Here is a 26,008-nt window from a genome sequence, read left to right on the forward strand (position 1 = left end):
GTTGGACCTTTAGATGATGATGATTGGAGGGAGGCACTAGAGTCCCCAAGAGGGACTGCCATAGCGATACGACTCAGGCTCATCCTGTTCAAGTACTTACACAGGGCCTATTACACCCGGGAACGGTTGTGGAAGGCGGGCCTGATTGTGTCTCCGGAGTGCCTGCGCTGTGGAGTTGAGAGGGGTACGCTGCTGCACACTGTGTGGTCTTGTGCTGGCCTGACCAGATTCTGGAGTGGTGTATGGAGTTGTTTGTCAGAGGTATTGGGGTGGGATCTTCCCCGCACCCCCAGATTAGGGCTCCTCATGTATTGGAAGGTGTAGGAGAAAATATATACAAGCGCCATCTATTGTTACTGGGTCTGGTCATTGCAAAAAGGGACCTGGCACGAGCATGGAAGGGAGTGCGAGCCCCCCCCCCACTGTGTGCATGGAAGGCTGGCCTGGACTACTTTATGAGGCTGGAGTGCCTGGTGTTTGAGGCCAGAGGATGCCTCCGTAAGCACTATAAAATCTGGAAAAGGTGGGCGGAGTATAGGGGGTTGCCTCTGGACCCTCCGGCAGAACAGGAGGATGGACTACAGGTGGAGGAGGACCCTCGGGCCTAGGGTGGTGCGCCATACCGGGCACACTACGACCAAGTGCTGATGGCTTAATGTGATCACGTGCATGGGGTTAGGGAGGGATAAGGGTTGGGTAGACGGGAAGTTGGGTGGTTGGGGTAAGGGGGTGGAGGTGGGGGGGTGGCTCTTATTTTCCTCTTTTCATTGATTGGGCTATGCAATAATACTGAAACGTGTCACGATATTTGGTGGTGATCTCCTGATTGTGGAGAGCCGCATATATGCTTTTACCTGATCAATCAATAAAAATTTGTTGTGAAAAAAAATGTTGTTGAAACCCTAGGTGAATGCATAATGGGCATATCCATTTGTTTCTTGCCTTGCATACGCTAGGAAAAAATAAAGTCTGTGCAACATTGTCTTTAACATTAATATGTCATAGGGTGCATGTGCAATTTCTTAGATTACTTCTGCCGTTTTCCCATTCCGACGTAAAGGACCCAATTTCTAATGTATCATATCGAAACTCCATATTATATATCTTTGCCAGCTGCGAAAGGGTGCTGTCCCAAAAAATTTCAGAGTAAGGTCTAGGCTTGATTCCCCCAAAAATTGGGCTGACAGGCTCCCTAACCTTGTACCTTGATGTAGGCTAGTAATAGCATATGTTTTAAAAGTAAACTTCACTTTTTGCAGCGCATAGTCAACGAGTTGGATCGGTCCAGAAGGACCTTGGAACTAGTTTTGTGAACCATGATTCGAGATGCTGAAACCATGGAAAGGTGGTATGCTCATCTAGTTCCAGTAGTTCCCTCGTGCCCTCTGTTTATGGACCAGGATGGCCGGGCGGTGGGCGCTTTTAATTTCAGCCCTGAGGGAATGAGTCTGCCTTCTTTGGTTTTGTCTATGCTTTATTTGGAACATACTGTGTGGCGCAGTGCTCCATTGTAAAGCATGGCCAGGCGTTTAATATTTTTATTGGTCCCACGACATAGACAGCTGGCGTTCGAGGCATGAGGGTGAGAGCGGGTAGCTTTACCACCGTACACCGGCCAGGTTTGGGTGCACTGCTCTCCTCCCCTCATGCTGCCTTTGCCTGCTCATACTCTGACCCCGCAGCTAGCTTTACAGCCCGACATGAAAGGGCACTTATGTGATGCTGAACCAGAGCTTCTACCTCTCCCCTCTGAAGGCAGGCTGAGCAAGAAAACTTTGAACACCGCTACTGCAGCTCAAGTGAGTCACCGATAACACAAGGCATACAACTGACTCCCTGTAAAGGGCATGCTTGTGGGCTTTCTCGTTGCTCTTGCTCATTTGCTTTACGCCCTCTGCCTTCCACGTTCCTCCCTCTATCCTTTGCTTCTCCATGCCCTCCGTGCCTCTTCCCCAAACTGCACCCTTAGTTTTGCTTCCCCACACCTGTGCCGTCTGTTTTCCTTCTGCTACCTCCTGCTTGCACCCCACCCTTAAAAACAAGCGTTTGCTATGCAATGGGTCTCGCAATTGTGAGATTTAGAGCTATTTACAACAACTTAAAAACAACACATAAATAAAAGGCATTGTCATTTACACTACCAATAGGTCAAAGTTTCCAAAATGAGAGACCTGTTGCATTGCAAATGCTTGTTAGACCTAGTGGGTGGTGTCATGCCGAAATACGTTGGCCAGTAAATGTTTTGTTAAACTCTATGATATTGTACCTAATTGAATAAATGTGCTTTAAATCACTTCATGCAGTTCGGAGAATCAGTAATCTTGGACCCCTGGATCTGGTGCTGAAGTAAATACTGTTGGGGAGAACACTGGCGGGAAAGGATGTATTTATTTATACATATACATTTTCCAAAACAAAAGATGATCCTTTACTTGTGATAGAACAGGTGGCACTGAGTTGTAGTTCACATCTTAGATTTATTCAACAATACAAAACATGTAAAAGAGAGCCACAACCAGGCTGAAGGCTGACTGGTTTTTAAATGTCACCAGAACCACCAAATGTCAGTATTGGACCATATTACACATGTGGCCGTTTTTTGCTTTTTTATATTGCATGTTTGTCTTGGGTTAGTTAGCTTCAAAGTGCAGCTAACCATGGAAACTGGATGAAGTTTGAATGTTTAGGTTTTGTTTACCATTCTTGAAAAATGTTTGCTAAAGCAATGGGCAATGCCGCGAGTCAGTGGATTTAAGTGATTCTGCCACAGCAATGTTTACCACATAATGAGGGATTTACACTATTTGCCACATAATTTGCAGATTTAATCCAAAATGTTAGTCTAGCTCATATGGATGAAAAATATTGCCAAAGAATGTGCTGCTGCATTTATATTTTTGCCACATAATTTATACAACCCTGTTATTTCTGAATTTTATTTTATATCTATCAAAAGGACTTTCTTCATCAATGTTTTAGTTAGTAATGCTCTGTGCTACTGTGTACTCTGGAGTTTTATCGTAGGTATCGATCTGCATTTACTTGGATGTGCAAGGTGCTCCTACGTAGTGAATGTTTGCCGACTCTCAACACAAGCTGGGGTTTTGGAATTTATGGTTTACCAAAGGGCTTTTTTTTGGATTGTAGTTGTTTTGACTCTTTGTGCCTCTGCTAATTGAAAATATATGAGTCTTTAACAGAAGTCTGTGACCTTTTTCCTTTCAAGACGCTTTGCCGAAAAATGCAAGTTATTATGGAAACCGAGCTGCCACCTTAATGATGCTATGCAGGTTTCGGGAAGCACTGGAAGATGCTCAGCAGGCTGTAAGGTTGGATGACACCTTTGTAAGGGTAAGTATAGACCAGTAATCAACATTTTAATTGTTCTTGAACACCACCCTATTGCACTTGCAGATCAATGATGCCCTCCTTGTTTTCTATCCAACTGTTAAACAAATACAAGAATCTAGTGAATGAGATGATACTCTGGCATAGGGAATTTCTCTGGAGGTCTGGCAGATGCTCCCATGATAAGCATCAAGAGGGAGATCTTTTTCTTTTTCGCAGTATTAGGAATCACATTTGTAGTCTGTGTTGGCTACCAATACTCATGCTAGGCACACTCCTGCCATCTAGTGTTGGGCCTGGACTTCACAAGTTTTTTTTAAAGAAAGTCTTTATGGTCAACGTCATGCATCGATTCCCCTTTTCGCGGAGATATTGCGCATGGTCAGCGGTCCTTTGTTGGATTGTTTTTTTCCACCATTGGGCTCGGACGGACTGCGCCTGAGCGCTATAATTTCTCCGCCTATACGTCCTACAGCAAAGAAAACCAGCAAGCGAAGATCAAGATGACGACCGATCTACAGCTCCAGGACATCTTGGAACCGTGTAAGAAAATAGACTTTCGCTTCATCTACAGCAAAACCCATTGAGAATGTTTGTCTCTGTGTGTTGGAGAAGAAGAGAGTGTGTATTCAGGAGGTGCCCTCGGTGCGGGGAAAAATACGCATACTCGGATACACACCAGTGTGCAGCCTGTGTCTCGCACCTGAGCATAAGGAGCACAGGGCTCGACAAATCCACTCAACCGCAAGCATTTGCGAGGTAAATTTTATGAGGTTGAGCTATTTTTAGGTCCTACTCGCCCTTTCTGGCGAGTAGGAAAATTAACTAACTTTTGTCCTCCGGAGAAAATGTGACAAGAGAACAAGATTTAAAGGCCTTTTTATTGCTCATAAAGCAAATGAGCAATAAAGAAGCCTTTAAAACTTATTATCTTGTCACATGTGCTCCGCTTTCAGAGACGGGGGTCAAGTAGGTTAGTGTTGGGTCGAGGCGATTTTTTTATCGTACTAGACCTGCTGGACTAGTACAATTTTTTAGATTTGTTGAGCCCTGGAGCAGGACTACGCAGTGTGCAGCTGTTTCAAGAAGACCTTACGAGTAGGTGGTACATATGCCTAGCCTGGCCATCCTGCGGCAGAACTTTCTGAATATGAATCCCACAGCGAGGGTGAGAAAGATGCCGAGGCACCAGTCCAGCACAGCTATGTCATTGCAAGCACCCACTACATCACCTCAGATGATGCAGTGATGGTCCTGCAACTCTGACGAGGTACAGCAGACTCAACATCGAAGGACAGAGCCGGAGACCAAAACCACACCAAGACCTGTGAGTACTGTCACCCCACACCAAAGTAAGATAATCTCACAACAGCCTCCCCTTCCTCACCATGTTGCTCCACAGCCTTTAGGCTCTGGTCGACACAGAGCAAACCTCAGAGATGGGACCGGATCTGTCGCAATCACAATCGGGTGAAGAGGACAAAAGAGTGAGGGCGCAAGCGCGAGCCATGCATCAGAACTGAGATGAAAATAGATGCGGGCAGAAAAAACATAAGGAATCGGAAAAACATCAGGAGTTGAAAAATAGAGGTTTGTGGAAGCAAGATGGCGGACACGGCTGTGTCCGAGTGAGGCAGGCGATGTGAGCTCTTCACAAACAATCATCCCTCTCCCCCCTGGCAGAGCGTGGTTGTGAAAACGGAGGAAGGCGGTAATAGATAATAGAAGTCACCGTTTTAATCGCCACCCTGGTTATGCTGTTGGATTTGCTTTGTCTTCAGCGGGTTTGTTGGCGTCTGCCTTCCTGCGTTTGGCTTGTGAGGTGTCAGTGCGGTGCCGGAGGTTTGCTGCCTTCTTCCAGCCTCAGGCGGCCACAACACCGGTGATTGCTGCGCGATCGATGGATCGCTGTGAAGACCAGGGCTGGATTTGTGCGGCAGCTCCTATAGCTCCCAAGAACGCCAGTAACACTACAATGAAGGGGCCAAAGACACGGGCGGCGGCAGCCGCTACAGGGGGAACAACGGGTGGAGCCCATGTAAATTCGGATCATTTGGTGACCCCAACCTCGAAAAGCGTGGATGTTTGCGCTTCTGGGGCTTCTAATTTAGCGCAAGGGGATACATCATCCTCCCCGGTCCCCGCTAGTAGCAAGGAGGTCAGGGGTGCTAAGGACAAAATTCCTGGGATATTTAAAAAGAGAACACAGCCCAAAGGTAAGATTTCCCCCTGGCTGAAGTAAATATTCAACGAAATATTCAGCAAAACGATAATTCTAATGCTAACCCTGACCCAGTAGCTGATCAAAACGAATTTTCACCAAGGGCTGATTTTTCTCTTTCTGAAAAAGAGCTTGAGGCTTTGGTGGAAACTGGAGATAATATCCTCAATGCTGACACTGTTATTTTGGCGGAGGGTGATATTGCAACCATTCATTTAGAAACGGCTGTATCTTCTCTCTCACTCTCAGGAAAATCAGGGACCGTATCTGGCAGCCAGAGGGTTCTATCAACAGTGGTGGCTGGCATTAACTTAGATAAGACTCTTCAAAGTACCGGGACTATGGTTGAAGTAACTATTGATGCGGACTCTGGAGATTCAGCGGGCAAATTTTATTCTATGTCGGACCATTGCTTCTGATGCTGAGAACACTGAAGGTGATTGGCCAGATGATGGAAGCTTGACAAGCTCAGTTCCTTTGGAAGAAGATGAAAGTAGTTTGTTAACAATTGAGGGGAAAAGCACAGTGCACAAAGCAAAAGAAGCAACTGCCTTGCCTAATTCTCTCTCTAGAGAATGTTTTGAAAATAATGGATCCCCCATATTAGACCATTCTTCTGCGGAGCTAGAAGCCGGTGTAACATGTGAATCCATGGGCGGGTGTGTTGATACTTGTCCGGAAGATCATAGTGAGAGTGAGATCACCCTAGCCACTATCTACCAAGCCATTATGTTGCACCGTGAGGAGACAAAAGCTAAAGGCTTGCGGATGCAAAGGGCGGTGCGCAAGCTGCAAAACACTGTGCGCAAGCTGCAAAACACTGTGCGCCGAGTTGAAATTTCCAATGAGATGTCTGTTCGGATCAGCGAGGCGGAAGCTAGAATTTCTTCAGTTGAAGATGAAATGGTGCAGCCGAAAGCAGAAGTCTCCTCTCTCAATGCTCTAAGGGATGACATTAACTGGAAACTAATTGATCTTGAGAACCGATCCAGGAGAAACAATTTGCGAGTGCTTGGCATCCCGGAAGGATTGGAAGGCAGTGACATTCGACAATTTATTGAGGAGCTGTTCTCAGAAGCCTTCCCTGAACTAACAAAGAGTGCACCGATTCCCCTTTCATAAGCGAAATGGCATTAGGCCGTCTGATGGGAAGCCTAGAACTATATTGATTTGTTTAAACAAATTTTGTCACTGGAAGCTCTATATGATTTAGCTAGGCCAGACCGCAAGAGAAAGGGGAAGGGGGGTTGAATTTTTTGTGCGTCCAGATTATTGCCAGGCCACGGTGCAGCAGAGGTGGCGTTTGAGGCAGCTTATACCACTGTTTCAAGCTAAGGGAGCACAGGCATACTTACTGAATCCCTCTAAGCTCGAAACTATCCATAAGGAGAAAATAAAAATTTTTATGTCAAAGATTGCTGCTAAGGAATTCTTAGATACAATTTAGTGTGTTGACATGATCTGTGATTATCTTACAGATATATACTTTTACTGCGTTTTCGATTTTCTTTTTGCCAGGGGGGGCAGGGCTGACCGGTGAAGTGCAACCATCCTTTCTCTCAGTCCCTTTGCCTCATTTGGGTGGGTGTCTGGGTGGGTGAGGGTGGCTTTCAGGGTAGGAAGGGTGGGGAGGGAGGGGGGTGTGGGGCAAGGAATAATAGAGAAGTGTCACAAAGCGTAAATTGCAGCCAAGACTTGTTAAATAAAGACTTCACAATTGCATGTTCTGTTTTAGTAGTGCCAAGGAGTATTGTGGCCAGGATTGAGCTGTGTTTGGAAGGCCTTCTATGGACTATTTGTACAATTTATGGCCCTAATTTAGATGACCCGGATATGATGAATCAGCTCAGTATTGAACTTGCGGCCTGGCCATCACCTTCAATTCTATGTGGAGACTTTAATCTCCATCTGGAAGGAAAGGTAGACATAACCAGTGATTACCTCTTTGAAGGGAAGAAAAGCAAAGTTTTTAGGACAACCAGAGGGCTTGTTAAAGAATTTGGTCTGAGTGATGTAGGGAATGGGAGCCCCGGGGAGCACTCTTTTTTTCCCGCTCTTCATCAAAAACATGTCAGTTTAGACTATTTTTTCATTACTGCTGGATATGTCAATAATGCCAGGTTTGATGTTTTACCACAAATAATCTCTGATCTCAATCTATTATTTTAGAGCTAGATGTTAATCTCAGTACTCCTTTGAGGGCCTGGACTTTTGAGCGTAAATTATTAGTCGATCTATTGTATGTTGAACAAATGAGAAAATGGATAGCTGAATTCTTTAAAATTAATCGCGGGTCTGTCCCCTTCTACATGGTATGCTCTTACGTCAGGGGTATGGGGAGAAACATTGTTATTCAATCAATAAGCAACGGGTAACACGTGAAGTGCTTGCTGCAGAGACAAAGAAACTCCGCTATATAGAAATTCAACTTATGTCGGCAGCTGGCAGTGGTCGGGATACAGAAGAAATCTTGACTGACTTAGCCGCTCAAAAGGCGAGGCTATATCAGAATTTTGCCACAAAGTTAGCCGCACAAACTGCAGTATATAGGTCGGAGATTTATGAGGTGAGAGAAAACTCGGGCCGAATATTGGCCAAAAGGTTACGTCAGAAAGAGGTTGCCAAAAGGATAGATAGTATCCAGGATGAGTAAGGACAAATTTGCGATAAACCTGTAGAAGTTTTGGAGGTTTTTCGTAAATTCTATAGTAAGTTGTATATGGAGGAAATTACATGTAGTGGTGTAGATAACGTAATGGATTTTAGTGCTGATATTGAAATTCCGATATTAACACCTGAGCCGACTGAAGATTTAGATACAATCATTACATGGGAAGAAGTTGGAGGCTTTTTTATTATTATAATTGGTGCACGGTAAGGCGGTAGGCCCTGATGGCATTCCTCTTGAATTTTTCAGGATTTTTCGACAGGTTTTGAAAGAAGAACTTATGGCAGTCTTTTTGGAAGCTCAGAAGAGGAATGAGCCGCTGTCCTGGCGAAATTCTATAATCACAATTTTTTGTAAAAAAGATAAACCACCTTTGCTGCCCTCCTCATATAGGCCTATATCGCTTATTAACGCCAATAGCAAAGTATACTCAAAGATTTTGGCTTTGCGTTTATCCGGTATAATTTCATCTCTTGTCTCCAAATTCCAGCATGGATTCATCCCTGAACGTGACACTGCGGATCATGTTCGGCGATTGATCGCTCTTGTGGACTGGGCGCAAGCAACTAACTCCACAATGGGGGTAACCTGTTGGATGCCAAAAAGGCATTTGACAGGGTTTCCTGGCCATTCATGTGGGATGTTTTAGAATTGAAGAGATTCGGTCCTGGAATGTTACAAGCCTTGAAGGTTCTCTATTCTTCCCCAGCTGCATGTATTCGTGTGGCTGGCCAAAAGTCTTCTCTGTTCTCCATCTTTCGTGGTACACGGCAAGGGTGTCCGTGCTCCCCACTTTTATTTGCCTTATATAGTGATCTTTTTTTAAATGAGTTAAATGTAGCTGAGAATATTAAACCCATTCATTTATGTCATATAGATTATAGAGCACTTGCCTAAGCAGGCGACATGGTTGTCGTTACCAGGGATATAGGTGATGCATTGCCAGCTATTGATGAATTGGCGGTCCGGTTCGGATCATTTTCGGGTTATAAGCTAAACATTTCCAAAACCCACATTCTTCATGTTGGTGAAGATCCTCCTGAAAATGTAACTACTGTTTCAGAGGTCACCTATCTGGGAATTAAAATTTCACTTCCTGTATGCAATATTCCTGAATTAATTATGAACTGTGCGCTGACTAAAGTTAATTCAATACTAGAGAGACTAGACCACTTACATTTATCTTTATACTGCAGATCTAATGTTTTAAAAATGTTGGTATTACCAACATTTTTGTATATGTTTCGTACAATCCCGATTGAATTTTCAGCTATATGCTTTAAGAGATTAGAGCGGATTTCCTCTATTTTTGTGGGGTTATAAGCGGCAACGAAGAGCTTATAAAAAGATGGTGTTGCCAAAAGATCTCGGCGGCTGGGGCATACCTTATTTCTTTTTTTATTATGTAGCAGCAGTATTACAATTCATCAGCCTGCTGGTAGTGGGGGATAGGGCCCGATTTCTGCCTTGCCATGCTCCTTCTATTTATGAACTTGGGATGGGTGAAACTATTAGAGGCTGTTTGGTTAAGAGAGTAGAACCTAGTTACTTTAAATAAAACAAATTTAAAATTCTAAAAGCGGCTAATTCGGTATGGAGGTTAGGTAAGCGTCTGCTGGTAGTTCCGAAGCTGAATGTGTATACTCCGTTTTCAGCATCTGAGATACTACCCATCATCTTTCGGGATCAAATTGCTAATAGATGGTCCTCTAAAGGAATTCAATGTTTAGATGATCTACTGCAAGATGGTCATTTAGCCTCCTTTACTGAGCTACAAAGGAAGTTTGGTTTGGCCAATCTGTAGCTTTTTGCAGACTCTAGGCCCTGATGTAGAGCAGCAACTGAGGAAATGTCCTATTGTTGAGAGTATGGGGAGGAAACATCAATAGGGCAATTTTATTCTTACCTTTTGGCAGTATTGCCAGACTATCTTGAAAAATGCCAAGATAAGTCGGCAACCAAGTTAAACCTAGAGTCAATATTGCTGAATCATTAAAGTTAGCAAATCGGGTTCTTATGACAGGGAGGATGTGTACGCAGCATTACTTGGCTATATACGATCTGTTCTACACCCCAAGAAAGATATCGGAATGGGGTACAGCTGCGGGGACAAAATGTAATAGATGTGGTCAGTTTGCTGCTGACGCTGTTCATATGTCTTTCTCCTGCCCCAAATTATCTGACTTATTTATTTCAATTGTACAATTTTTAGGACTAATAATTGGGCTGCCAATAACAATAACTGGGGACTTGGTTTTGTTTGGAGTTCCTTCTGAAACACTTGCTCACACAAGATCCAAGACTATGACATATTTTGTATTTATTTGTATGGCCATAGTACGTGCATGTATCACGAACGATTGAATTAATCCGGATCGTCCTTCCTTTTTTTTAGTTGGCGAGCAAGGCTATTAGCTATGTATAACTTGGAATTGGCTATATATAAGACTAAAGGAAGAAGAAAGAGAGCTATGGGAGTCAAGATCTGGGCTGCTATAACTGATTGGATTTAAGTAATCTTGTATATGTTCTGCATTTTTGTTATTTTCATTGACTACATTTGCTAAACTTATCTGTTATGTATGATTTGAACTCTGTATTCCTTGCATAAAATGGGGATAAAACAATAACATTTTTTTTTTTTAAAAAGGAGTTGAAAAATAGATCCGAAGCGACACATGCCAAATCGAAATGAACGTTGATGAAAGATAAAGGACACTCTTCCACAAAAACACATTTCTCAAAGATATAGTTAAAGATGACCAAGAAGCTAACAAAAACAACCGCTCTCTGAAGAGCAGGGACATTTTTTGAACTATTAGAAAAGATCATGAAAAAGGATAAAGGCAATAAAAGATAATTGGTGGATGACACAACCGCAACCAAAGCGAATAGCGATGGAGCATTGAGCTCCATGCCCATTAGTCAGCCAATGTCCTCTCACAATAGGTCATCATCACAGGAATATGAGGGAGACTGTAGGAGTAGGGTCTGCTATCGTATGGTCACCCCAAATTTTTGCTTTTTGCTTCACTGGTTTATGACTTAATGTGGCTGTGGGCCTGCTAATTAGACCCACAGCCTGCTGTTCTCTGTCTAAATTAATGCCAATGCAAACCAGGTGCATTACGAATTGGAACTGGTTCACCTTATTGGCCCCTGTAACAGAGTACCCCAGGTACCCAGGGCATAGGTGTTTACAAGGCCTACCAGGGGCTGCAGCATGTATTCTGCCATCCCTGGCCTAGCCTCCATATTTGACTCAACTGGATGATCACTCAGCTGGGGTAAGTCGGTGTAATCACCCCTTACTTAGGTATAGTATGTCTATATCTAACTTAAAATGGACACATGTTCCTATCAGCCACTCCTATGGAAGGCCTCATCAATCCTGGAGGCAGAGTGCTTGGAAATATGTGAGATGGTGCTCTAGCATGAGCTGAGCCTGTCTGCAGCTTTCGGAACCACGTCCTTTAGCTGTTCCACGATACTGCCATACCATATACTCTTAAGTGCATTATGAACCTCGCGGTTAAATGCTATCTTTGGTTTGGCTTTATCAAAACATGTCGAGTAAGGTGTCATACGAATTGGAATACTACCCCCTCGCCAGTTCTGGCGACGGGGGTAGCATTCCACCCTTCTAGAGGGACACGACATGTACATAACCTGAACCCCGGTTAAAGTTAAACATGAGCCTCAGCATCACAAAATGGATGCTGCCACCACAGACACAAGTCCGACCTCCTGCTGCTGGGAGTCCTTCCAGCGAGGGAGGCTTGGACAAAGGGTTTCCTGCCTTGGGAGGTGCTAGCACCACCCCAGACAGGATTTTGTGTATTGGGTAGGACAGGGCTGAATAGAATGAGACATGCCGGGGGCACACAAGGTGTCCCTGTGCATAAGCCAGTCCAAACCGGTGCAGGGGCTTCCCAGCCCCAGTCGTGGTGCGGAGATGGACAAAGGAAAGGGGGTGTAGCCACCCCCCTTCCTGGTCCCACCCAGAGGAGGGACCTAGCAGGTAATCCGGCCCCTAGATTTGGAATAAGATTAGGCGCTGTGTCCCAAGACTTCAGATCATCCTGAACTCGACTTGAAACTAAGAAGAAAACTGGACTTCGACATTCTGCTGCACAGAAGACTGAAGAGAATCTCCCTTGTGGCCAAGGAGTGACCACCCTGTGAATACAAGCACCAACCAGCAACTCGACGTCTGCTTTGCCGCCGCCCCCCGCCGGAGCCCGAGCCCAGAGCCCGACAAGACCTGGATTCCCAGACATCTCACAGCCCGATCCACAGTCCCTGAAAAGAAGAGACCCGTGGAGGCACCGAGAGACGTAGGACCGGCCATCTTGAAAGACCCCCGAGAAGCTGACTGCGGAGCACCCAAGGCTCCCTCGACGCTGTGCTTTGGGGTTTGAGAAGCCTCACCACCGAGCAGCATCTGCACCGAAGATCAGCCCCCCAGCATCTCCACGATCTGCGTGGGGCCCTTTTGCACTTTGCCACTCGACGCGTCATCCCTGTCACTTGCCACGTGGCTAGTGGCTATCTTGGCGACGAAATCTACGATCTACACCGCTGGTCTGGTTGCTACAGACTGGCCCTCGCTCCTGTAAAAAGGAGACCTTGCTGGTCCAAGAAATAAGCTTTCTTCACTTCCTGCGTGGCTTGCATTAGCCAAGGCCTGTTTGCTCCAATCAAGTTGCCGACACCGCCATCAGCTAGAGCCTTCGTGGGACAGCTCGTGATCGACTCCTGGACGTCCTCGACCTCTTCGTGTCCACGTGGCTGCGGAGACAAGCTGAACCTCATCACCTGTTTGCACCCGACATCGCCTGGTTCCCTCCTGGTTCCACGGTAGTCACTGGCTAATGACTTTGAACATTGTCCCCTCTGCTTTCAGGTCTTCACATCTTCAGATCCATCCTTGGATCCACCGGAACTCTCCTCGACGACCCGCCTGCAGCATCTTCATCTCCAGGCACCATCGACCTGCGCGACGAAACCCGACACTACTTGGCACCTGTGCACCCGCTTCCTGTGGGTGAGGTAACTCGGCAACGCCGGTGTTCCTACACTGGTACACACCTCTAGTGCCTAGATCTAAAGTTTTGTCCTTCTAGGTCAGTCGAAAGGTTCCTAAAACAGTAACTTTATAACTTTTACGCACCATTGACATTGCATTGGTGCATGCGTGTGCTTTAAGCGCTGCACCCGAGTCCCGCGGGCCTTTCCCAACTTCTTCACTGTTAGTCCCGAACAGCTCCAGCGATTCCCCATGCCCTAGGCCTATTCCCTTTCCAATTGGTGGTTCTTATACCACTATTTTAGTATATGGTTTAAGTGGCCCCTAGGGCTCATCCATATTGTGTAACTTTTGTATATTTAAACTGTGTTTTATTTTAACGCATTTGCTTCTGTGCTCATAAAGAGTATAGGGGATATTTGTAGTAAATAAATAAATTATATATATATATATATATATATATATATATATATATATATATATATATATATATATATATATATATATATATATATATATAATTTTCAATATATATCTGTGTGGCGTCCTTTCATTTGGTATTCAAGGGGATTGTGTATGGTAAAACAGCTTGCTTCACATGCCTTTACAGAGTTTAGCCTAAGACTGCTTTGCCCACGCTACTAGGATAGCTGGTCTATAAGGTTGACTTACAACCAATCATCATAAGGGTTGCTTGGCATGGTACAAGGTGGTCACTAGAACTAGTGAGCATCATATACCAGGCCAACTTCTCACATTGGTGAGCAGCGGTTGGGATTTGAGCTTGCTGTTGTTTTACCATTACAATCTTTGAGAGTATCATTTGAAAGATCATACAGGTACCTGTTAGGTACATATAAAACAAGACTAGTATACTTAAGTTCTACTGAACTTAGTTGTTGTAGAGGATAGGGAGTAGCACACCCTGACTGCAACTACTAAATAGGTTTAGTAGGTAAACACCAGTGTAGGTAGACTTCAACATATCCACCCACACTAGAGCAATGTCGGGAGCAGAGGGGTCCACTGGACCTGTCCCTGTTGAGAGTGACCCTCCAAAGGCACCATCCTAATTTGCTATGTTAAACTTTAAAGAAATGAGGCAGCTGTGTACCTTAAGAGGTCTCAAGGCGGGTCCAGCCCCTACCACAGCACACCTCAGAGAGCTTTTAGACCAGTCTGAAGCTCTAAAGACCTCTAAAGCAGACCCCACAGGGAATGTTGAAGGAGGCTCTCCCACTGAAGATAATACTGACACCCCTGTCCCTGTTGTTCAGATAGATGAGGAAGACCAGAACACTGGAGATACTCAGCCTGAGGATGAGGATGAGGAAGAGGAAGAGGAGGAGGAGGAAGAAAGTGATTCTGATGATGAGAGACTTAGTCAGGTGTCAGTCAGGAGACTTAGCCAGGCTAACTTAAGCCAGTTTGGGACTGAGTCCGGGTCCAACCCACTCAGACCCCCAAGTGGACTTAACCAGGAGTCTAGGAGGAGAATGAATCACTCAGGTGAATCTAACACTTCCCATGCTTCTAGAGGTTCTCATGGTCACTCCAGAAGGGGGATGACTAGCCCTCAGAGAAGGGAACATGAGGCCAACATAAGAGAGGCTGAGCTTAGGATCCAGAAGAGAGAGCTGGAAGTAGCCCTGATCCAAGAGAAGCTTGCTAAAGCAAGACAGCCTAGAGAGAGTGGATTAGGATCCACTGGTGGCAGCACTATCCCTAAGGATAAAGACAGGTCCTATGACAATAGAAACCTGAGTAAGATTGTGCCCCCCTACAAAGCTGGGGATGACATCCACAAATGGATAACTGCACTTGAGAGAGCCTGCAGAGTACAGCAGATCCCTCAGGAGCAGTGGGCAGCAATCTTGTGGCTCTCCTTTGAAGGTAGAGGCAGAGACAGACTCCTCACCGTTAGTGATGGGGATTCTAGAAACTACCTGGTCCTGAAGAGTGCTCTGATAGATGGGTTAGGCTTAACCACTGAACAGTACAGGTTAATGTTCAGAGAGACCCAGAAGACACAGACTCAGGACTGGTCTGAATTTGTTGAATGTGCCACTAAGGCTCTGGAGGGCTGGTTATTTATTTATTTATTTATTATGCAATTTGTATCGCGCAAACTAAACCCGAAGGTGTCAAGGCGCCTATCAAAAAAGATCAGAATTGCAAAGCACCACTACAGGTATGCACGTACAAAAAGGTGTGTCTTTAGGGCAGATCTAAAAGCTTGAAGAGTGGAAAGAGACCTTACTTCAAGAGGGAGAGCATTCCACCATTTAGGAGCCAGATTGGAGAAGGCTTTCCACCCCCCATCTGGCCTTCCGAATACGAGGAACGGAGAGAAGCAGTCTGTTGGAGGAACGAAGATTCCTGCCAGGATTATAAGGTGACAGAATAGATCTAATGCCCGTGAGGCTAGTTTTAGCTAGAGCCTTGTAGACCATACACAAGACCTTAAAACAGATACGGTCCACAACAGGAAGCCAGTGAAGCTGCTTCCGGGCAGAAGTGGCAGAGGCACGTCGGGGTAGATCGAGAACAAACCTGGCTGCCGCATTCTGGACCACCTGCAAGCGCTGCAGCTGACTTTTATTCAGTCCTGCATACAGCGCATTGCAGTAGTCCAGACGAGAGCCCGGTAATGCCACGGCAAGTTGCTTTCTTGCCTGCAAAGAGAGGTAGTGCCTGATTTTCCTAAGTATATGGATAATACCCCAGCAGGTCGATACAGTCCTGTTGACCTGTTGGCACATACTGAGGGTAGAATCAATCATGACCCCTAGATTTTTTGCCAAAGAGGCAGGATCAGGACAAGCACCCAGTGAGTCTGGCCACCACTCAGCTGACCAGATCTCCTCCTTTCCTCCGAACACCATCACCTCGGTCTTCTCCCCATTCAGTTTCAATGAATTGTGAATCATCCATTGGCCGACTGCCTCCATACAAGATCTAAAATTGGCGGCAGTCGACGTAACTGACTGGGAGAGAGAGACGAGGATCTGGGTGTCATCCGCATAGGAGACTACCTCCATCCCAAAAGATCTAATAAGTCTGGCAAGGGGGGTCACATAGATGTTAAAAAGGGTAGGACTAAGCGCTGACCCTTGAGGGACCCCACATTGCACAGACAGGGATGGAGATAGAAACTGACCCAGCATCACTCTTTGCTCTCTATGATCAAGAAAAGAGGAGAGGAGCCCTAGGGCTGCCCCCCGGACCCCGATCTCCCTCAGTCTAGATGTTAATACCGAGGGAGAAAGGGTGTCGAAGGCAGCCGTGAGGTCCAAGAGGATCAGGAGGGAGGTCTGTCCCCCATCAACCCGCGTGCGGATGTTATCAAGCACTATGGTGAGGGCAGACTCGGTGCTATGTTCCCTCCTGAATCCATGCTGGGATAGATCCAGACAGCCCGAGCTCTCCACGAAGGCAGCCAGATGTTGATTTAAATGGGCTTCTAACATCTTCGCGGGAGCCGGGAGCAGTGAAATGGGGCGAATTTTTTTTAATACCCCAGGGTCAAGAGAAGGCTTCTTGAGCAGTGGTGTAACCACAGCATTTTTCCACTGCTGGGGAAAAAAGCCCTCCTTCATCGCCCTATTCATGATGTCAACCAAAGGGGGAAGGAGGGATTCTCTGCACTGCTTGAGGATCTTTAACGGGCAGACGTCCAGCGGAGAGCCAGATTTGGTTTTGTTAAGAAGGATCTCAAGATCCTGGCAAGAGAGAGGAGGAAAGGATTCCAGACCCACGAGCTGAGATAATTCAACAGAATCAGAGCCCAGAACAGCGAGCACCGGAGGCTCAGCGGTGGAGGATCTTTGCGACTCCAAAGCAAGATAGATGTCCGTTATTTTGGACTGAAAGAAGGAGGCTATCTTGTTGCAAAGCTCCTGAGATGCAACAACAGGATCTGGGATCTGGAGAGAAGTAAGAGATTCGACAATCCTGAAATGCTCTCTAGGAGATGAAAGTGAAGATGTGAGGACCGTAAAGTATTCTTGCTTGGTCTTAATCACTTCCAACTTGTATCTTTTTAACAGGGTCTTATGGACTTCTCTATCCTTTTGGTCCCAGCTAGTATGCCATAGTTGCTCCTGTCTCCTTACCTCTTGTCTAAGGAGTCTTAGTTGTTCAGAGAACCAGGGAGCTGAAGGTCTTTTCCTGGCTGAATAGCAGGACCTAGCCGGAGCCAATTCATCTAGGGCCTCCAAGATGGTTTTTTCATAATGCGAGACCGCTGAGGGAACGTCCATCCCCTGAGTAGTGGACAGACTGGACGTCCACGAATGGAAGGAGTTTTCCCTAATATTTTTATAGTTCCTTCGTACTTCCGTTGTACTCGGAACCTTTCTAATAATGTCCTGGGCCGGATAAATCAGATTGAAAGGAACAGCCAAGTGGTCCGACCATGATAAATGGAAAGGGTCGGTTACAGTCAACCTCTGGTCGTTAGAAAAAATTCCATCGAGCGTGTGCCCCGCTCGGTGGGTGGGTCCTTCCACCAGTTGGGTGAGTCCACAGGCAGACATAGCTTCCAGCAGGGAGCTAGTGTCATGGGCCTCCAACAGCTCTAAGTGAAAATTAAAATCACCCAGGATGGTGAAATTTTGGCGGCCAAAATAAGGTTCCAAAACCTGAAACAGCTTCAGCCTGAAGTCAGTTCTGGGGCCAGGGGGACGATAAAGCAAGATCCCATTAAACGCGGGATTAGAAGAGTCGGACAGGGAAAAATAAAGTGCTTGAAACACATCCTTGGGATCTGAGACAGGTATGGTGTGGCATTGGAACCTGTCTTTGTACAGAATAGCCAACCCACCGCCAACTCGGCCCATTCTGTCCTGCCGTGCTAAGCAGTAACCATCAGGGACCGCTTCAACAAGGTCTGGACCTGAAGAGTCTTTGGCCCATGTTTCGGTAATAAAAACCCAGGAGGGTTCCCTTTCCAATATGAGCTCCTTAAAGACCATATTATTTTTAATAAGTGAGCGAGCGTTGATTAAAAAGCCATTTTCGCTCAGCGCACTAAAACCGGGACAGGACTCCAAAGGAGAGGGGGGGCAAGAAGGATTAAAGCCACCCGACTCTACCTGAAAACAGCCACATCCAATAGGTAGCGAGAAGTCTTCAGGAATGCTCCTATGGAAACAGGGTGCTAGTGGAGGTTTGAGGTGTAATACATCTTGCAAGGAGTATTTCAATAAGTGATGGCCTCCCTTATCCTGGCCTATAGTCCAGCCATCCAGCCCGTCCTCAGCGCGGACGGGCGCAGACGGGCTGGACTCTGGCGTGACTCCGGCGTGGCTGCGGCAAACACGCTGCGCGCACACGCTGCGCGTCATTATGACTAATTTAAGTAGAGCTCTAGACAGTCCTCCTGCCTGCTAGAGTGCGGGAGAGTCCAGCATTTGCCTACCCCCACCCAAGATGGCGCTCACCAAATCCTGAGCGCGAGGGAGCGGCCCGCAAAGTAGCGGTGAGGAGCCAATTACATGCAAGAAATGCGGTCGGGGGTTTTTAAAAGCAGGGGAACAGTCAAAAACAAAATTAAAATAAGACAAAAACGGGATGTTTAAAACGAAAGGATCCTGATCCAGAGCCTAGCTGTATCAATGCTGTATCAATGCTGTATCAATGCTAGCAAACCTGGGTTGCTGGGAAATAAGGTTACAGACTATGAAGGATTGTACAATTTGCTTATGAGAGAACAAATTTTAAATAATTGTCAGAACCAGCAGTTGCATCAACATTTGGTTGACTCAGATCTGACCTCTCCCCAAGAATTGGGAAATAGGGCAGACAAATGGGTTAGAACCAGAGTTAAGCAAAAGAACCAGAACCAGGGTGGTGACCAAAAGAAAACAGACCAGAAGGGTGGGGAGCAGAAAGCTAAAGACCAGAAGTCTTCAACATGGCCCCAAACTAATACTGAGGGTGGGTCCCAAACTTCCAAGAAGAAAGAAGGTCAAAGAGAACTCTGGTGTAGTACTTGTAAAAACACCTCTCACTGGACCAGTGAGTGTAAAAAGGGTGGAGCCCCCAACACTGCAGCCCCTAAGGCACCTGCACCCAATAGTACAGTCAGCAGTGTTGGTCCACAAACTAAGGGGGTGGTAGGTATCACCTTGGGAACTGAGGGAGAGTCTGGCTTAGTCAGAACCCCTACACAGGCTGTTCTGATTTGTGATGTGGAAATAGATTTGCCCACTACTGTCAGCCCCAGTAATCTGGGCAAGTACACGCAGACGCCTTTGATTAATGAAAAAGTGGCTCAAGCAAACAGGGACACATGTGCCAGTGTCACTATGGTGACACCTAGCTTTGTGGACCCTGGACAATACATACCAGGTGATAATTAACTGGTGACCAATGCCAGCAATGTCACTACTACACATAGTGTGGCAATTGTGAATTTCTCCTGGGGAGGGGTAACTGGCCTAAAAAGATTTGTGGTTAGTGCTGATCTCCCAGTTGAATGTTTCTTGGGCAATGACCTGGATAGCTCTCTATGGTCAGAAGTTGAGTACAGGACTCATGCAGAGATGTTAGGGATATCATCACATGTCCTTGCTGTGACCAGGTCACAGGCCAAAAAGTGCCGCTCTGAACCTCCGGTCTTGGATCCTGGAACAATGGACCAAGCACCTTCCAAGAAGAAGAACAGGAGGGTAAAGGCTGTGCCTTCCCAACTGCCTACAAGTGAGGATCAGCCTTCACAGGAAGATGATCTTGAGACCCCTGAAGGAACTGTCCCTGAAGAGCTTGAACCTGATCAGGTTGAGTTTCGGGGGACAGGGGGACCTTCTAGGGCAGACTTGGGGCAGGTTCAGTTAACCTGTCCTTATCTTGAACCCCTCAGACAGCAGGCTGCTGCTGGGAATGCTCAAGGTACCCATAACGTGTATTGGGATGATGGGCTCCTTTTATTCAGAGGGTAGAGACCCCAAGCCTGGTACAACCAGGAGGTTGGTCATACCTCTGCAATTTAGAGGCTTCCTTCTAACCTTGGCCCATGATATTCCCTTAGCAGGACACCTAGGCCAGAACAAGACTTGGGACAGGCTTGTCCCTCACTTTCACTGGCCTCACATGTCTGAAGATACAAAGGAGTTTTGTCGCTCCTGTGTAACCTGCCAAGCCAGTGGCAAAGCAGGTGGAACAACAAAGGCCCCCCTGATACCACTACCTGTGGTGGGGGTCCCCTTTGAAAGAGTGGGGATTGAAATTGTAGGTCCAATGGATCCCCCTACAGCATCTGGGCACAGATTCATACTGGTGGTGGTGGACCATGCCACCAGGTACCCAGAGGCAATTCCCCTTAGGACCACAACAGCTCCTGTTGTGGCCAGGGCCGTACTTGGAGTTTTCTCCAGAGTAGGGTTTCCTAAGGAGGTAGTATCTGATAGAGGTGCCAACTTCATGTCAGGATACTTAACAGCTATGTGGAAGGAATGTGGTGTCCACTACAAGTTCACCACTCCTTATCATCCACAATGTAATGGGCTTGTTGAAAGGTTCAACAAGACCCTAAAGGGTATGATCAAAGGATTACCTGAAAAGCTCAGGCGAAGATGGGATATCCTTCTACCCTGCCTTCTGTTTGCTTACAGAGAGGTCCCACCAAAGGGGGTTGGCTTCAGCCCCTTTGAATTGTTGTTTGGGCATCCTGTAAGAGGACCCCTGTGTTTAGTGAGGGAAGGATGGGAGTTAACTCTCAGAAAACCCAAGCAAGACATAGTGGACTATGTACTTGATCTCCGCTCCAGGATGGCTGAGTATATGGAGAAGGCATCCAAAAACCTTGAGGCCAGCCAAGAATTACAGAAAGCTTGGCATGACCAAAAGGCTGTCTTGACTGAGTACCAGCCTGGACAGAAAGTATGGGTGTTGGAGCCAGTGGCCCCAGCAGCACTCCAAGACAAATGGTCTGGACCCCATACTATCATTGAAAAGAAGGGAGAGGTTACCTACTTGGTGGACCTAGGAACTCCCAGGAGCCCCCACAGGGTGCTCCATGTTAACAGATTGAAGGCATATGTTGACAGGGCAGACATGGGCTTGCTCATGGCTACAGATGAGGGGCAGGAGGAAGAGAGTGACCCTCTCCCAGACCTGCTGACTCAGAACCCTGAAGATGGCTCAGTTGATGGTGTGGCCTTAGATGGCAGCCTCACTGAACATCAGCAAAATGACTGTAGACCAGTTTTGCAGTCATATAGACATATGTTCTCATTGACACCCAGTCAGACTAACTGGTGTACCCATGTGGTGGATACTGGTGACAGTCTTCCTGTGAAAAACAAGATTTACAGGCAACCTGACCATGTCAGGGACTGTATAAAGACTGAGGTGCAAAAGATGCTGGAATTAGGTGTTATTGAGCCTTCAGAGAGCCCCTGGGCTAGCCCAGTGGTTCTGGTCCCCAAACCTCACACCAAAGATGGCAAGAGAGAGATGAGGTTCTGTGTGGATTACAGAGGACTCAATGCCGTCACCAGGACAGATGCACACCCTATTCCAAGGGCAGATGAGCTCATAGACAAATTGGCTTCTGCCAAATATTTGAGCACATTTGATCTGACAGCTGGCTATTGGCAAATCAGGTTAGCTGAGGAATCCAAAGCCAAAACAGCATTTTCTACCCCAGGAGGTCATTACCAATTTGTGGTGATGCCCTTTGGTTTGAAAAATGCACCTGCCACCTTCCAAAGATTGGTGAATCAAGTCCTTACTGGGTTGGATGACTTTTGTGCAGCATATCTGGATGATATTGCTGTCTTCAGCTCCACCTGGGAGGATCACCTGGTCCACCTGAAGGAAGTGCTAGAGGCTCTGCAAAAGGCAGGCCTCACTATCAAGGCCACAAAGTGCCAGATAGGGCAGAGTAAAGTTGTATACTTGGGCCACCTTGTAGGTGGAGGCCAAGTTCAACCATTGGAGAGTAAGATCCAGACCATAAAGGACTGGTCCCCTCCAACTACCCAGACTCCGGTCAGAGCTTTCTTGGGCCTGACTGGGTACTACAGGAAGTTTGTTAAGAACTATGGGTCCATTGTGACTCCTCTTAATGATCTGACATCAAAGAAGATGCCCAAAAAGGTTCAGTGGACAGTAAACTGTCAAAGGCATTTGATGACCTGAAGAAGGCCATGTGCTCTCCACCTATCCTGAAGAGTCCTGACTACTCAAGAGAGTTCATTGTCCAAACAGATGCTTCTGAGTTGGGAGTGGGAGCTGTGCTTTCACAACTTAAAAGAAGGCCATGTGCTCTGCACCTATCCTGAAGAGTCCGGACTACTCAAGAGAGTTAATTGTCCAAACAGATGCTTCTGAGTTGGGAGTGGGAGCTGTGCTTTCACAACTTAATGTAGATGGTCAAGACCAGCCCATTGCTTTTATTAGCAGAAGTCTGACCCCCAGAGAGAAACGTTGGTCAGCCATTGAGAGGGAGGCCTTTGCTGTGGTGTGGGCCCTGAAGAAGTTGAGACCATACTTGTTTGGCACTCACTTCAAGATTCAGACCGACCATAAGCCCCTCTTATGGCTTAATCAGATGAAGAGTGAAAACCCCAAACTGCTCAGGTGGTCCCTTTCCCTACAGAGGATAGACTTTACAGTGGAGCACCGCCCAGGGACTGACCATGGTAATGCAGATGGTCTCTCCAGGTACTTCCACTTGGAACATGAAGACACAACTGGTCAAGGTTAGTCTAATGTCCCTGCGTTTGGGGGGGGGGGGTAGGAGAGTAGGGTCTGCTATCCTATGGTCACCCCAAATTTTTGCTTTTTGCTTCACTGGTTTATGACTTAATGTGGCTGTGGGCCTGCTAATCAGACCCACAGCCTGCTGTTCTCTCTCTAAAGTAATGCCAATGCACACCAGGTGCATTACGAATTGGAACTGGTTCACCTTATTGGCCCCTGTAACAGAATACCCCAGGGCATAGGTGTTTCCAAGGCCTACCAGGGGCTGCAGCATGTATTATGCCACCCCTGGCCTGGCCTCCATATTTGACACAACTGGCTGATCACTCAGCTGGGGTAAGTCGGTGTAATCACCCCTTACTTAGGTATAGTATGTCTATATCTAACTTAAAATGGACACATATGTTCCTATCAGCCACTCCTATGAAAGGCATCATCAATCCTGGAGGCAGAGTGCTTGGAAATATGTGAGATGGTGCTCTAGCATGAGCTGAGCCTGTCTGCAGCTTTCGGAACCACGTCCTTTAGCTGTTCCACGATACTGCCATACCATATACTCTTAAGTGCATTATGAACCTCGCGGTTAAATGCTATCTTTGGTTTGGCTTTATCAAAACATGTCGAGTAAGGTGTCATACGAATTGGAATACTACCCCCTCGCCAGTTCTGGCGACGGGGGTAGCATTCCACCCTTCTAGAGGGACACGGCATGTACATAACCTGAACCCCGGTTAAAGTTAAACATGAGCCTCAGCATCACAAAATGGATGCTGCCACCACAGACACAAGTCTGACCTCCTGCTGCTGGGAGTCCTTCCAGCGAGGGAGGCTTGGACAAAGGGTTTCCTGCCTTGGGAGGTGCTAGCACCACCCCAGACAGGATTTTGTGTATTGGGCAGGACAGGGCTGAATAGAATGAGACATGCCGAGGGCACACAAGGTGTCCTTGTGCATAAGCCAGTCCAAACCGGTGCTGCGGCTTCCCAGCCCCATTCTTGGCGCGGAGATGGACAAAGGAAAGGGGGTGTAGCCACCCCCCTTCCTGGTCCCACCCAGAGGAGGGACCTAGCAGGTAATCCGGCCCCTAGATTTGGAATAAGAGTAGGAGCTGTGTCCCAAGACTTCAGATCGTCCTGAACTCGACTTGAAACTAAGAAGAAAACTGGACTTCAACATTCTGATGCACAGAAGACTGAAGAGAATCTCCCTTGTGGCCAAGGAGTGACCACCCTGTGAATACAGGCACCAACCAGCAACTCGACGTCTGCTTTGCCGCCGCCTCCCGCCGGAGCCCAAGCCCAGAGCCCGACAAGACCTGGATTCCCAGACATCTCACAGCCCGATCCACAGTCCCTGAAAAGAAGAGACCCGTGGAGGCACCGAGAGACGTGGGACCGGCCATCTTGAAAGACCCCCGTGAAGCTGACTGCGCAGCACCTGAGGCTCCCTCGACGCTGTGCTTTGGGGTTTGAGAAGCCCCACCACCGAGCAGCATCTGCACCGAAGATAAGCCCCCCAGCATCTCCACGATCTGCGTGGGGCCCTTTTGCACTTTGCCACTTAACGCGTCATCCCGGTCACTTGCCACGTGGCTAGTGGCCATCTTGGCGACGAAATCTAAGATGTACACCGCTGGTCTGGTTGCTCCAGACTGCCCCTCGCTCCTGTAAAAAGGAGCAGCCCCTCTGACCTTGCTGGTCCGAGAAATAAGCTTTCTTCACTTCCTGCGTGGCTTGCATTAGCCAAGGCCTGTTTGCTCCAATCAAGTTGCCGACACCGCCATCAGCTAGAGCCTTCGTGGGACAGCTCGTGATCGACTCCTGGACGTCCTCGACCTCTTCGTGTCCACGTGGCTGCGGAGACAAGCTGCACCTCATCACCTGTTTGCACCCGACTTCGCCTGGCTCCCTCCTGGTTCCACGGTAGTCACTGGCTAGTGACTTTGAACATTGTCCCCTCTGCTTTCAGGTCTTCACATCTTCAGATCCATCCTTGGATCCACCAGAACTCTCCTCGACGACCCGCCTGCAGCATCTTCATCTCCAGGCACCATCGACCTGCGTGACGAAACCCGACACTACTTGGCACCTGTGCACCCGCTTCCTGTGGGTGAGGTAACTCAGCAACGCCGGTGTTCCTACACTGGTACACACCTCTAGTGCCTAGATCTAAAGGTTTGTCCTTCTAGGTCAGTCGGAAGGTTCCTAAAACAGTAACTTTATACCTTTTACGCACCATTGACATTGCATTGGTGCATGCGTGTGCTTTAAGCGCTGCACCCGAGTCCCGCGGGCCTTTCCCGACTTCTTCACTGTTAGTCCCGAACAGCTCCAGCGATTCCCCAGGCCCTAGGCCTATTCCCTTTCCAATTGGTGGTTCTTATACCACTATTTTAGTATATGGTTTAAGTGGCCCCTAGAGCTCATCCATATTGTGCAACTTTTGTATATTTAAACTGTGTTTTGTTTTAACGCATTTGCTTCTGTGCTCATAAAGAGTATAGGGGATATTTGTAGTAAATAAATATATATATTTTCAATATATATCTGTGTGGTGTCCTTTCATTTGGTATTGAAGGGGATTGTGTATGGTAAAACAGCTTGCTTCACATGCCTTTACATAGTTTAGCCTAAGACTGCTTTGTCCACGCTACTAGGATAGCTGGTCTATAAGGTTGACTTACAACCAATCATCATAAGGGTTGCTTGGCATGGTACAAGGTGGTCACTAGAACTAGTGAGCATCATATACCAGGCCAACTTCTCACAGAGACAACCAAAACTCAGAGCACGAAGAAGAACAATTCTATTCAGACTCTCAGTGGGATACCCAGAATAGGCCAAATCCATGGGATGATTATGATGATGTGGTGCCAGACACTGGCATAGAGTTACAGATACCAAGCAGGACTTCACCTCCTAATGATACATCTTCATACCACAGTGTGGTACAGAGAACAGCAAAATTATGTTCACCTGAATATCGGACCCAAATATGGCTTCCATACCTCTAGTTACAGAGACCCAAAAAT

General features: G+C 46.9%; 1 protein-coding gene across 1 annotated transcript in view; it reads left to right on the forward strand.

The window, feature by feature from the left end:
- DNAJC7 (DnaJ heat shock protein family (Hsp40) member C7) overlaps positions 1 to 26,008 on the forward strand; it is a 468,661-nt gene that overhangs the window by 178,349 nt on the left and 264,304 nt on the right. Inside the window, exon 3 of the mRNA XM_078645431.1 lies at positions 3,227 to 3,351. Within this exon, the coding sequence (XP_078501557.1) occupies positions 3,227 to 3,351 (125 nt within the window). The remainder of the gene's footprint in view (positions 1 to 3,226; positions 3,352 to 26,008) is intronic.

Source organism: Lissotriton helveticus, chromosome 5_1 (assembly GCF_964261635.1).
Source record: "Lissotriton helveticus chromosome 5_1, aLisHel1.1, whole genome shotgun sequence".
In the NCBI taxonomy this organism is placed as follows: domain Eukaryota; kingdom Metazoa; phylum Chordata; class Amphibia; order Caudata; family Salamandridae; genus Lissotriton; species Lissotriton helveticus.